The sequence below is a fragment of the Uranotaenia lowii genome, chromosome 1 (assembly GCF_029784155.1).
Source record: "Uranotaenia lowii strain MFRU-FL chromosome 1, ASM2978415v1, whole genome shotgun sequence".
NCBI lineage: Eukaryota > Metazoa > Arthropoda > Insecta > Diptera > Culicidae > Uranotaenia > Uranotaenia lowii.
The window spans coordinates 2,571,557-2,586,888 of record NC_073691.1 but is presented as its reverse complement, the minus strand read 5'-3'; the positions used below and the strand labels follow the sequence as shown (position 1 = coordinate 2,586,888).

At 38.8% G+C, this 15,332-nt stretch overlaps 1 protein-coding gene across 20 annotated transcripts in view; it reads right to left on the bottom strand.

Annotated features, from left to right (window-relative positions):
- Nucleotides 1-15,332, bottom strand: part of LOC129750843 (protein lap4-like) — a 128,287-nt gene that overhangs the window by 41,654 nt on the left and 71,301 nt on the right. For all 20 annotated transcript variants that reach the window (XM_055746017.1, XM_055745974.1, XM_055745993.1 and 17 more), the window contains 3 exons: nucleotides 890-1,086; nucleotides 269-802; nucleotides 5-188 (listed from right to left, as the gene is read on the bottom strand). In XM_055746017.1, coding sequence (XP_055601992.1) covers nucleotides 5-188; nucleotides 269-802; nucleotides 890-1,086 — 915 coding nt within the window. The remainder of the gene's footprint in view (nucleotides 1-4; nucleotides 189-268; nucleotides 803-889; nucleotides 1,087-15,332) is intronic.

Below are 15,332 nucleotides of genomic sequence, written 5' to 3'. Positions count from 1 at the left end.
TCACCCGGTCGATTGGCCATGTAACCGCTGGGATTGAGGCTGGTCAGAAGTGGACTTCGGGGACTGGTGGGAGGCTCCAGTGGTCCCTTAACTTCCCGCTGAACAACTAATCGCACAAAGCGCTGGTGATCCGTTAGCAACTGTACGGCGTAGTCGTGATGGGCATTCGTTATGTCTACACCATTGATCTACGAACGGGAAGGTAAGAGAAAGAAATTGAATGAGTTTGGATGAAATGTTGATGTTAAACGGTTATCTGAATACTCACTGCTAGCACTCTATCGCCCACCAGGACTTTTCCGTCCTTGTGAGCCACTCCACCTTCGGTGATCCGTGAAATGTAGATTCCCTCGGAACCGTGCTTAAACGGGGCATGGCCCTTTCCCCCGGCTATACTGAATCCGAGCCCCTGGCCAATTTGATCGCGAATGAGTGTCGTGTGGAGGATTACCTTGTGGGTAATTTCATTTCCGTTCAGCAGACTCACAGTGGTCGGGGGTGTGCCAGCATTTCCGTTCGGCAAGCCGACTACATTAAACGAAGGATGTATCTCGCCACCGACAACACCCCCACCCCCGTCCAGTGCCGGTTGATCGATGGTGATTGGCGGAGGAATCGTTTTCTGCTGTTGCTGTTCCACTATCTGTGCTACCGAGCCGGTCTCATCGAACACCGGATGTCCAATTAGCCGCGTCACTTCTCGTGCAACGTGCAGCACCAGTACGGAGCCACAGGCTTTGAGAACCTCCACTGCATCGTAGTGGTCGGCATCCTCTACCGAAATGCCGTTCACTTTAAGGAGCTGGACGAGAAGATGAAAGAATGCATAGGATGCCGTTAATTACATTCTAATCGAATAGCTAGCTGGTTTCATTTTTCTCAGCCTTACCTTATCAGCGACTCGCAGACCAGCCAGATCTGCCGGTCCACCCTCAGTCACTCGAGAAATGAAGATGCCCTCATCATCACCTTTGAAGGGCGTACTACCCCGACCACCGGCTATGCTCAAACCGAGCCCTGCAGATGTGCGTTCAATGTGAATCTCCAGACGTTCCTCTTTCAGCGCTGTTACAGTATCGGTAGCATCTGTTGTGAATAAAAAGGAAATTGTTAATTGAAATTCAATATAGAATTGAAATGTTGTAGATTTCGCTCGAATTTTATCCTAAAATTGTCATCTAAATCGAAAAATTTATTTTAACATGTGCTAAAAACTACCAATAGCTTATTCCATTCAGACTAATCGCACATGCCATCATTTTCAATCAACAACATAGCGTATGGAAAAACGACCACTCCATGTGGATGAAAAAACAATAAACAACAAATGGCCATCACCCCTCCGGGAAAACAACGGAACTTCCATTCAAAACACCATACTCCAGAGAACTTTGTTCGGTCGAATGACATCATCAATAGAGGCGAGAGCTCTTGGCTTGGGTAAAGGCATTTAGCCCGGCGAAAATTATAGCCAAACCACACACAGCTGGCCGACATCAGGGGAAAGCGTGTTCGATTTTTCATCACCTTCTTTTTCTGCCGCCCGGGCCTTCCAGTCAAGTGGTCGGTCAGCAAACCCACCCATCCAGTTTCCAGAAGGGAGAGGGGCCTCCGGACTGCCACTTTCTGATACCAACTGGGGTTTCGGATACCTTGAAGCGTCTGGGTAACTGCTGAGATTAATCCGGCCAGTTCGATCCGCTCAAGAACAAACAACAACGGACGGACGGAAAATTATTACACCCCCGGCTAATCTTTTAAACAAAACCGCACCGCGAAAGTGGTGGAGAAAAATTTATTTCCCACTTTCATATTGCCGCGTTAACACTGGCTTAGCTATGTGAATATGCTCAGTGGCTTTTTGATGTTTGGCTTTTTAGGAATTTCACACTTCAATTTTTGGTGGAATTCAATTTAATTTCTTGTTATTCTTTTATGGATACCTCTGTAGTGCATTAATTATCTTAGCTGCATACGGTCAACCGATGTGGCACAGCAACAATATTTCTCATCGCCAAAGTCTCGCAACATGGGCAAGAACGCTCAAGTTCAACAGCCTATGCCGCAACCGCCAACGATGCATAGTTCCCAGGCTAAATTTGAACCTTTCTCCAATTACACATTATCCGCAATTATCGACACTTTGTCAACTGCAATAAATTCCCACATACTACCGGGCACCTCCGATTCTCTCATTTTCGTTTTCTCTCTCTCTGTAAGCATGCTTTAGCAATAAGTATCAATTAGACTAGATTCAATAAAGACAATCAATCGTATCGTAACCACGGTGTAGTCTATACTTCGATGACATCCCGTCACAGTTAGTACATGGCGACCTTGACTCGGTAATTAGTGAATCGCAATATCAAAAACAGAAGTGTCGAAATATTCGTGAATTGAATACGAATAAGTGTTCGAAAAATTCGTGAATTAAAAACAAAGAAGTGTTCGAAATAATCGTGAGTGATGGGAACGACAAAATCGAAGGAAACAACCATTAGTGGTGATGTTAATGTTGTAAATGAACTTGAGATTAACAATGATAGGCACAAGGAACACGAACTTAAATTGTGGTTCTTATTAGCAATAAATATATTGCAAGTAATGTTCAAACTTGTCAACTGGCAACTTAAAAGAACGCGCAGAAAAGCTTTTGAAAAAGGATGCAAGTCCCAAAATACCGAAGATAAAGTGTAGTGGTTAAAATTAAATCTGACCCCTAAAAACGATAAACAGTAAATCACAAACTTTGTTTAAACAAGTGATAAGCGTCTGCATCGCTTAAAAATAATGCAAACAGTGAAAAAAAAAACAACAACAAAAGTGATTCAACAAACCGTGTGTGCGCCTCAACGACAAAGGCGTTACGAATCGTGAAATCCAGTGAAGGTGGCCCTCCCCAGCAGTGAAGGTGACTGAGGAAATTCGAACCGTGTAGAAGAGCGCGTTTCCACGAGGAATGGGATCGAGGAGTGCGTCGTCCCGTTGAGCTTCACCTATAACTCGGAGCATGGAGGTAAACAGTAGCCGTCACACCATTGGTGATAAATTGCCAATTTTAAATTTATTATCAATAAATGGGCATAGACGAGGATAAAATTATAATTCAACATAAGCTAGGAGATCTTAACAAAATTTCAATCAATTTCAAGAAAGCTCCAAACAGGAGTTATAAAACTAAAACTTTGGTAAACAAGTTAAGGTACTGCAAGCAACTTTATAATGAAATAGGAGATTTACTTGCAATAAATGAAGAAGAATTTACATCTAGTGAATTCCATTTTTTAATCAAAGTAAAAAAATTAACGTATGCGGAAATAATTGACTTCATTAATATTAGACTTCCATACTCGAGTAATCATTCGCCAAGTTTTAAATCTACAGTGATAGCGATTATCTTTTGTCAAATACTGTCTAAAAAATTTGTAAAAATGCCAGTGGTTGACATTAAACTAGGTACCGCGTTGGTTAACACCTATGACGGATCACCAGAAAAATTAGATGCTTTTTTGGACGCAGTGTCACTGTTTTCAGACATTGTGGACTCAGAATTTGCAGCAGCATCGGCAGAACAACAAGCTGCGGCTCGTATTACCGTTGTTCGTTTCATTAAAACTAGACTGACTGGAATTTCACGCCAGGCAGTGGGAGAGCAAAATAATCTCCAACAAATAATTGACACAATAAAAACGCGATGTTCGTCAAAGAAAAATTCTGACAGCATTGTGGCTAAACTGAAGGTGGTAAAGCAAGACTCTTCCGTCGAAAAATTCTGTGATTCGGTAGAGATTCTCACTAATGAATTGCAAAATATGTATGTTGCCGAAAGAATTCCCCACGATAGAGCGGAGACTATGGCCACTAAACGGGGAGTGGAAACACTCATCAGTGGCATAAAAAATTCCGACACCAAGTTAATTTTAAAAGCAGGTAACTTTGCAAATATTAAAGAAGCAGTGCAAAAACTGCAAGAGAGTGACACGATGGGAGAAACCCGTCCGCAATTATTTCATGTAAGAGAAAATAATAACCATGAAATGTATTCTTTTAATAACCACCACCGAGGTCGAGGCCGCGGAAATTTTAGCCGAGGAAACAGATTCCGAGGTAGGAACACCTATAGTGGGGATCGCTACTTTTCAAATCAAAATCATGGTCAGCGATATAATTACAGACCAAACAATAATTGGCGCGGTGGGATCAATCATCAATCCTACCCACGTTACCAAGGACCACCTGGCCGCCAGATATTTTACAACAGCCAGGGAAACTCGCAGCTCCCCCAACTTCAACCACAAAGCGGGGGAATAGCAAACATCCAGCAAACGGAGCAACAAATCCCTCCCCAGCAGTTATCACAAATACTACATCGCCAGTGAAACATTTTTTCTCCATTAACCCATCATGTAGTAATTTTGTAGTCCTGAAATTAGATTTTCTAGAAACAGTATGCACCTTGCTGGTGGATTCTGGAGCAGAAATATCTATTTTCAAGACCAACAAAATATTCCCCACAACTTTTGTTAATACTAATGACCAATGCTACATTTCTGGAATTAACGATCATTCAGTGCCTACTTTAGGTACTGCTACAACAAATATCTTACTACCAAATCAAAGAAAACTGCAACATAAATTTCAATTAGTTGATGGTCAATTACCGATCCCCACCGATGGAATACTCGGTAGAGATTTTTTATGCAATTATTTCTGTTCAATTAATTATGACACTTGGATGCTAACAGGTAGATGCAAATCAGAAGTTTTCGAAATTCCCATTCATGATGACATGGACGGCAATATTTTTCTTCCACCTCGATGCGAAGTGTTCAGACGCATAAATATCGGAGATACTCACAAAACCTTCTTGGTAAAATCCAATGAAATAGTGCCAGGAGTGTTCATCTCTAATTCTATAATCAATTCCAACAATCCCTTTTTGAAATTTTTGAACACCACAAACGAAACGGTCAAAGTAAAACGAAATTTTTCTCGCCACTTATTCGACATTGAAAACTATGAAATTTACTCTTTCAATAAATTATCAAGCGATGGTTCTAGGCATCAGCAGTTATTATCTGAGCTTAATTTGGAACATACCTCACAAGATGTAAAACTTAATGTGATGAATTTGTGCAAGAAATATCAGGACATTTTTGCCTTGGAAACTGATTATCTTACATGTAATAATTTTTATAAACAGACAATAAATCTCACCGACAATTCTCCGGTTTACATAAAAAATTACAGACTTCCTGAAATTCATCGCGAGGCAATCAAAGTTATAGTTGATCAAATGTTACAAGGAGACATTATACAGCCTTCAATATCTCCTTACAACTCACCGATACTTGTTGTCCCTAAGAAATCTACGACAGACGATAAAAAATGGCGTCTGGTTGTAGATTTCAGACAACTGAATAAGAAAATTCTAGGAGATAAATTCCCGCTCCCTAGAATTGATGACATTCTAGATCAGTTAGGTAGAGCAAAATATTTCTCTACTCTAGATCTGATGTCGGGATTTCATCAAATCGAAATTGATGAAGCCTCAAAACAATTTACAGCCTTCTCCACCGAAACAGGTCATTACCAGTTCAAGAGACTTCCTTTTGGTCTCAACATATCAGCTAACAGTTTTCAGAGGATGATGACCATAGCTTTGAGTGGTCTGCCCGCGGACTGTGCATTTTTGTACATCGATGATATTATTGTCATCGGCTGTTCAATTAAGCATCATTTACAAAATTTAGAACTTGTTTTTGAAAAGCTTCGTCAACGAAATTTGAAGCTAAACCCTACCAAATGTCTTTTCTTTTGTTCGGACGTGACTTATCTTGGTCACCATATTTCAAATGAAGGAATCAAGCCTGATAAATCAAAATTTTCAGCAATAAGTAATTTTCCTACACCGAAAAATGCAGACGACGTTCGACGATTCGTTGCATTTTGTAATTATTACAGGCGTTTTATTCCATACTTTGCAGAATTAGCCCATCCCTTGAATAATTTATTACGGAAAAATGTAAAGTTCGAATGGTCCCGGGATTGTCAAAATTCATTTCAAACTTTGAAAAATAAATTAGTATCCCCCCAAATTTTGAAATTTCCCGATTTCAAAAAGCCTTTTATCTTAAGTACCGATGCATCTAAAATAGCATGTGGTGCTATGTTAACTCAACCATATGGAGACACTTATTTGCCAGTGGCATATGCAAGTAAGTCCTTTACTAAAGGTGAACGAAATAAGTCCACCATAGAACAAGAACTAATTGCAATCCACTGGGCAATCACACATTTTCGACCTTATCTATACGGCAGGAGGTTTACAGTCAAAACTGACCACCGACCTCTCGTATATTTATTCGCAATGAAAAATCCTTCGTCAAGATTGACTAGGATACGAGTTGACTTAGAAGAATTTGAATTCGACATTGAACACGTTGAAGGGAAACTAAACGTTGGCGCCGACGCACTTTCACGTGTTATTGTTGATTCAGATGATCTAAAAACTATATCGGTCTTACCGATACAGACGAGGTCCATGACAAGAAGTGAACCCAACAATGTCACTCAAACCTGTAGCTCAAAGACTGATCACCTTAGAGCATACGACTCAGTGAATAACATTGATGCGTTTGATCTTCCCAAATTAATAACCGAAATTGACGAAATACAGACAGCAGTGTCAATAAAAATATATGATAAAAAAATGAAAAAGAATCTTGCTCAAGCGCAATTTTCTGCAAAGATGTGCACATCTACTAAAGATTTCGAAGAAATTATCGACACAATTAACGAAATGGCCAATTATTTGAATATTAAAAAGCTAGCAGTTGCAAGAAACAGTATTATTTTTTCGAAAATCAATACTGAAACATTTAAATCGCTTTACAATCAATCAAACAACGAAGTCGTCATAATTATCTATACACCAGCGATAACTGTTACAAAACAAAATGACATAAATCAAATCATCCTTGAGAACCATACATCCCCGCTTGGAGGACATGTTGGTACTACAAGATTATGGCATAAACTACGAAAAACATACTACTGGAAAAATATGAGAAACACTATCAGCCAGTTTGTTAAGAACTGCATTGATTGTAAAAGAAACAAACACACCGTACATACGGAAGAAAAATTCATTGAAACCACTACAGCCACTAAAGCATTTAATGTTGTGTCCATTGATACAATAGGTCCTATGACTAAAACCAGAAAAGGCAATAGATATGCTTTAACATTACAATGTGACCTCACAAAGTATGTTATTGCCATACCTATACCTGATAAGCAAGCTCAAACATTAGCGAAAGCATTTATTGAGCACTTTATACTTATATACGGATGTCCAATTTTAATTAAGACTGATTTAGGAACAGAATATAAAAATGAACTGTTCAAAAATATATGTCAACTACTGTCAATTAACCACAACTTTTCTACAGCTTATCATCCACAAACAATTGGTGCCCTCGAACGCAATCATCGATGCCTTAATGAATATCTTCGACAATTCATTAACGAGCAACTTGATGATTGGGATTCTTGGCTTCAATTCTATACTTTTTGTTATAACACTACTCCCAACACAGTACATAAATTCACTCCATATGAATTAGTTTTTGGTAATTTAGTAAATTATCCTCGAAGTTTAGTGAACCCCTCCAAAATTGATCCAGTTTATAACTATGATAATTATTATACAGAATTAAAATTTAAACTGCAATATGTAGCAAATAAAGCAAAAGCACTATTAATCAAATCAAAGCATAGAAGAATATCTAAACAAGCAGAAATAGCAAACCCCATAAATATTAAATTAGGAGATAAAATACTCCTAAAAACCGAAAACAATAGAAAATTAGACGCAGTTTATAACGGACCTTACGAGGTTCTTGCAATCGACCACCCAAATGTAAAAATAAAAAATTGTGAAACAAACGAACAAAAAACGGTACACAAAAATAGAATTATCAAAGTGTAATAAAAACTAAACAACAAAATCTATATGATAGCCTAAAAAATTGGAGGTGTTTGGTACAATGGAGAAAAGTGTCCAAATGATTTCTCTACGATCATCATTTTCCTTAAAAGGGGGAGATGTAGTGCATTAATTATCTTAGCTGCATACGGTCAACCGATGTGGCACAGCAACAATATTTCTCATCGCCAAAGTCTCGCAACATGGGCAAGAACGCTCAAGTTCAACAGCCTATGCCGCAACCGCCAACGATGCATAGTTCCCAGGCTAAATTTGAACCTTTCTCCAATTACACATTATCCGCAATTATCGACACTTTGTCAACTGCAATAAATTCCCACATACTACCGGGCACCTCCGATTCTCTCATTTTCGTTTTCTCTCTCTCTGTAAGCATGCTTTAGCAATAAGTATCAATTAGACTAGATTCAATAAAGACAATCAATCGTATCGTAACCACGGTGTAGTCTATACTTCGATGACATCCCGTCACAGTTAGTACACCTCCCGTTTTTTTTGATGAATGAACATTTTTAAGGGGGTCGGTCAATCAAGTATTAGGCAGCTATCATATTTCCATCTCTATACTTATTTTGATTTGAATATATAAAAATTTCAAAATTGGTAATATGCTATTATTTATACCTATACTTTTACAAAATAATTAAACTTCAAATATTAAACAAAATCTCATTTCTGTTGCCATTTACTACCCAAAAATGTAAACACATCGATAACAATCAATAAAAAGCCGTTTGTGTTTGAGTAAAAAGGTTTTTTCAAACAATCAATTGATTTTCTCTACTTCGTTTTATCCAAATTTTGTTGAGCCTGGAAATTTATTCATAGCTGGCGGAAATCATATCACACCGCAAGTGAAGACAAGTTGAAATAGCTAGAGGTACTGCGAGTCCAAACTGTTTGCCTGTGAAATTTATGCACCCATTTTCGATGTTTGAGGTCTAACGTTTCGGGTGAGATGAAAATTATATTTGCTACAATCAATTGATCCCCGAATTATCGGCGCGCGAAAGTTTCCCGCGGATCACGATTTTCCGTCCTCACTCTTCCCTCACAAATTCCCAACAACAACGGCGAAAACGCGTTTCCCTAGTGTTTTTACGCCCACTCTCTCACTCTACCTTTGTTATGATCGTGTTATAGCCGCACGCCTGTTAGCATGTTTATGAGCTTCGATTTCCCGTGATTTGGTACAGGTCGTCTTGCGTGCGTGCGCGCGTTTGTGTGTGAGATTGTTCAAGTTCGAAACAGGTGCGTACAATCCCACCCACTGTGCACACTCACAGACGTGAATCGATACCGGAATGGCATTCAATCAAAATACAATTAGTATAAATGAATCCTTTCTGCAAATATTACCCATGATATTACTGTTTTGTCAATTGAATTTTCAATTTACCATACAAGTAGTTTTCTTAATAGATAAGACCAACTGTACAACCTCTTCTATGTTTCGACGACTGCTTCAAAGTAATTCCAGAACAGTTTTGGAACACTTGAAAGGTTTATTTAAACCATTAACAAAATAAAATCTCCGTTCCACTGGATGACGAGAAACAGGATTACCAGAAACAGGATTACCAAACAAATCTTCTAAATCCTCAACACTTTGGGTGCATCAGGCAGCTACAAAAGCGCTTCCCCTTTGAACGAATTTTTCACTTATCACCATATGAAGAGGGGGTGGCAAACAGCCTACAGGTGTGTTTTGGGATGCAATTTTCAAATGTTTGCACAAACGAAGGAACAGGAACAGATCCGACAAAGGGTCAGTGGAACGGAGTTGCCATTGGCAAGCTCTCTGATGAAGTGCATAGCCTACTATGAACGGTGATAAAGTTGTCGAACGACCGACTGGCGCGGCATATCGTCCATATTCGATTTATGCATGCTCGCCGATATACATACATTAGGGTGGCAGCTAAATGGGTGATGTCAAATTGCGAAAACTGACCATACACATTTTGTAGATTGGTCCAAAAAATGACCTCAGCTCAATCGAACTTGATTTAGGGTTGCCTCAAAGCGTTAAAAGTTTCTATTTTTTGACCCTCGAAAAGCACCGAGAGGGCACCAAAGGAAATCGGAAAAATTATAATTTGAATTTTGATGTAAAATGACTTAAAAATGCTAAAAACATCAAAATCTGGTGTTATCTAAAAAAAAAATGTCAAAAATCGACTAGGAAAATTTGGAAAATCTAAATTTTAACTTTGATGGTAAATGACTTAAAAATCCATGAAAAGTCGAGATCTGGTGTTATCTCGGAAAAATGTTGGCCAAAAATTGACTTTCTGGGACTTACTTGGTTTTTCGAAAAACAATCGATTTTCCAAAAACGTTAACCGTCCCAGAAAATCGATGTTTTGCTTAAAACTTTCCTTCGTGGTAACACCAAATCTCAGCGTCTTATGCATTTTTGAGACATTTGACTATTTGACATGATTATTAAAATTTCGATTTTTTCGATTTTCTTTGGCAAACGTAATCGGTTTGCGAAATTCGACATGACCCATTTGGCTGCCACCCTCACATACATACACACGTCTAGTAGGTGTAGGGCAGGTCTGATCTAGTTGGATGCATCAAACAAACACTTCTAGTGCATGCTGCCACCGACCGGTCTACTTGGATTGAGCTTGTTTTGCAGTTTCAGTGGTTTGCACTAGGCAGAGAGCTCTCTTTGAACTTTTCAACTGCTGCACTGTGATGTTATGAAAGATAAAAATTGGCTGGCTTGAAACAATAGTTTAGTCCTGTTAAAAGTGGTTTGAAAACGTTGCCAGTAGGCGAAAGTGGTGACCCTTGATTTTGGCAACACTGTTGATCATCTCGAGGGGTGAACTTGAACTGCATTTTTTGCTTGTGAGTAAAAAAAAAAGGTAGAGACTGAAAAGTTATCAAACAGTCGATTGACAGACTGCTCGTGGCGTTTTGGCAAAAGTCTGTTTTGTAAAACAAAAAGACGATAAAAAACGCTATTTCCAGCCGCGTTCAAATTTGTTATGTTTACGTTTGGCACACACTGCAAATAAACAAATCAACAAACACCGTGCTGGGAATGAATCAAAACTTCAGTATTCAGTCGTCGTACAGTACAGACGTATTTTCGCGCACCGCCGTCAATTCAAATTAATTAGTGTTCCCTAAAGCCGCCGCGTATATCAAAGTGCCAACGTTTGTTTAATTACCTTTTTTGTGCCGTGTTAACTGTACGAGAAAAAAAAAAAAATGCCAAAGTGTCAAATTCCAACCTGCGATGTTATCGATGGCGTCCACCTTTGGACGTGTACGGGTCCCTGTCATCGAAGATTCCACGCCGCCTGTATCGGAGTGCAGCGGAATTGCGAGGAGTCTATAAGGCGATTTATGCTGCCAGTCTGCTATGACTGTCAGCATTCAATTAAGGACCAGATAGATCTGTCGAGATTAATGTCTCGACAGAATGAAATAATGGAGCAACTTAAACTCCAAAACAGCTCCCAGGAGAGAATTAGTTCACAATTAGTGAAATTTTCATGCCTGGAGACCTTGATTGAGGGTATAGATACGCTCTCAAATCAAATAAACGGTCTGAAAAAAGAGCTGTCATCGCTTAAAAAATTGGAACTGTCCAACACGGCGACAATAAATGAAATTGTCCAGTCCTGCAACGAGGATAGTCGTTCGTTGAAAGCTGACTTCAGCCAGGCAGTATCAACAATATTAGCAGCCAGTCAATCTCCAATAGACATTCAAGCGGATCTTGATAGTCTAAGACTGGAAATAGGGGAACAACACCGTAGCTGCTATATAAATTTTGAACAGGAGCTCACTCCTACGCTCCAGTCAATCGCGGTGGAACTGAACGCGTTAAGAGCTACAGTGAGGAATCCTGGTGTAAACGAGGACCTTATTGATGAATTACGGTCCATTCACGACGCTGTGAAAGCCAAACCGGCCGATCATCAGCACGACTCAGGACCAACTCTAGCCGAGGAAATTGCTTCGTCGTCAAGGGTAAATCCATCTACTTCGTCTAGCGGCTGGAGACGAATCGGAAACAAAATGCTTTGGAAACCTCAACAGTACTGGGAAGATTACGACGAGAGGAAACGGAAGCGTGCGGCTCAAGTCAAGGCCGCGGAAAAAGCCAGGCGAAAACAGCATAAAAAACAGCAGCATCAACAAAGACAAAAAGAAATGTTCCTATCAAGAAAACAACAGAAGCAGTCACGAAAACAATCCCCCGTAAAAAATTCATCAAAAGCAAGAGCCACTACTGATAAAGAGCTACTGGCTGCCGCAAAAGTCGCTTTTAATAGAAAATCAACTCCGAAAGCGAAGATCCCGACCTTCATCAACTTCCAACGGGGAGAAACATTGAACCCCGGTCCTAGTTCTGCTTCACCAAATGTGCTAAGGCATCGAAAAAGGCCTTCAAATATTCCTGCGCCACCCCCGGTCACTCCACACCTTCCAAACTCATCAACATACCAGAACAGTAACACGATGACGACAGTGCCACCTGCTCATCCATACGCTACCTTCAATCAGCCATTCACCGCACCTCTAGTTGCACCGTGCTGTCACCACGACCCATCGGCATTATATTTCAACCCGGTAATGTATAACAACCCATATTTTCTGCCGAACCGACGCGTGCCTATGTAAGCACTAGCTCCTCTGTATTTATAAACCAAGCGGATCATGTTACCATTCGTTCGCGCGATCACCCAGTTATCAATAATAAAGAAATTGTGGCATATTGCCAAAACTTTAACAGAATGCGAAGCGCATCTAAACTAAACACAATTCATAAAAATTTAGTAGCAAGTAATTATACTATCATTTTAGGAACCGAAACAAGCTGGGATGATAGTATAAAAAGCGAGGAAATTTTTGGATCGCGTTACAATGTCTACAGAGATGACCGAAATTTCAATTTGTCTGACAAGAAATCAGGCGGAGGCGTTGTAGTAGCAATAAGCTCTGCATTCGATTCTGAGCTCATTGAAATAACTAAGCACAAAGAATTTGAGCAGGTGTGGGCAAAAGCTCAAATCTTCAAGGAAACTCATATTTTTGGATCGATCTACTTTCCTCCAGAATATGCCAGTAAAGATTATTTCCAAAAGTTTCTACTGAGCATAACAGAACTATTCAAAAGCTTCCAACCCGAATTCAAAATTCACCTGTATGGCGATTTTAATCAATCGAATCTACAATTTTTACCCGATGAAGATAATGAAGCAATCCTTTTACCGATATTTGGAGATAATGAAACATTACAATTCCTTTTCGACAATCTTGCTACCTTATGTCTTAATCAAATAAATCATGTGAAAAATGCCTGCAATCGCTATCTCGATTTACTGTTTTCAAACTTGACTGATGACTTTTGTATTTTGGAAGCTACTAATCCAATTTGGAAAAATGAGATCTTTCATACAGCTATCGAATTTTCAATTATATGTTCTGACAACAAAGGAATACCAGAATACGAATATGAGGAGACCCTTGACTTTTTCCATGCAAATTACACAATGATTAAAACTAAATTACAATCAGTTAATTGGCAATCATCATTTCAAAGCGAAAACCAAACTGTCAATCAGGTAGCTATTTTTTATAACATTCTTGGTAATATCTTGAGTAAATATGTCCCAATAAAAATAAAGCGACGAACGAATAATAACAGAAATCCGCCATGGTTTTCAAAAGAGCTAAAGCATCTTAGAAATAAAAAGCAGAAAGCGCATAAAAACTGGAAAAAAACACCATCGCTAGCTAACAGTTTAGAATATCAAGAAGCATGCAACCAACTAGCCATATGCATTAATACCTCTTTCGAAGAATATAATAGGAAAACAGAGGAAAACATTAAATCTAACCCAAGAAGCTTCTTCAAGTATGTACGTTCCAAATTGAAAAGTAATAATTTTCCATCTCGTATGCACTTGGACAGCGCTAACGGCAATAATTCCCATGAAATATGTAATTTGTTTGCCAATTTCTTCCAAAGCGTTTACACCAGTTTTTCGGAAGCCGATCGCGACACTGCGTTTTTCGATTATTTTTCCGACTCAGCATCATTGACTGTGGTAGATTCAATCACCCTTGAGGAAATACACAAATCAATTTGCTCCCTGGATAGCTCCAAAGGGCCCGGGCCTGATGGAATTCCTCCATTACTTTTAAAAAATCTTGTAAATGAACTAAGTATGCCCTTGTTTCTATTGTTCAACTCATCGTTGAAATCCGGTGTTTTTCCTCAAGTATGGAAAGAATCTTTTCTTGTACCTATTTTCAAATCGGGGAAAAAATCTGACATTAAAAATTACCGGGGTATAGCAATCTTATCGTGCATACCGAAACTTTTTGAAGCAATAGTGAATCAAAAAATATATAATCAAATAAAAACACTCATAATTGAAAAGCAACATGGATTTGTTAAAGGACGATCTACAGCGACTAATTTACTTGAATTCGTTTCTTATAATATCCACTCTATGGATCAAGGAAATTCCGTTCAGGCTCTATACACGGACTTCAGTAAAGCTTTTGATAGAATCGACATCCCCTTGTTAATTTTTAAACTACATAAAAACGGATTCAGTACACAACTGCTGAAATGGATTGAGTCGTATTTGACAAACCGTACACAAATTGTTAGATTCAATGGTTCACTTTCGAAAAGCATCTCCGTTACATCTGGTGTGCCTCAAGGCTCCCATCTCGGTCCCTTATTATTTATCTTATACGTCAATGACATTACTTATTTACTGAACCAGCTAAACGTGCTTATATACGCAGACGATATGAAGCTTTATATGATAGTCAACAACGAAGAAGATTTCAGGGTGTTTCAAAATGAAATAAATATTTTTTACAAATGGTGCAGTAAAAGTCTTCTTGAACTAAACGTGAAAAAATGTTCACATATTGTATTTACGAGGAAAAAATATCCGTCATATGAAATTGTTACATTAGGAAATGAGCCTGTGGAGAGAATCAATAAGATAAGAGATCTAGGTATTATATTGGACTCAAAACTTACCTTTGTAGATCACTATAACTCAATAATTCAAAAATCAAATAGTATGCTTGGCTTTATAAAACGTTTTAGTTATAATTTTCAAGACCCATATACATTAAAAACATTGTACACAGCTTATGTCCGATCCATACTTGAATACTGCAGCGTTGTTTGGTCCCCCTTTCAAATTTCTCATAAAAACCGTTTAGAATCCATTCAGAAACAATTTGTTCTATTTGCTTTACGAAATCTAGGATGGTCTCAGAGCCAATTACCAAGCTACGAATCACGCTGTTTACTAAT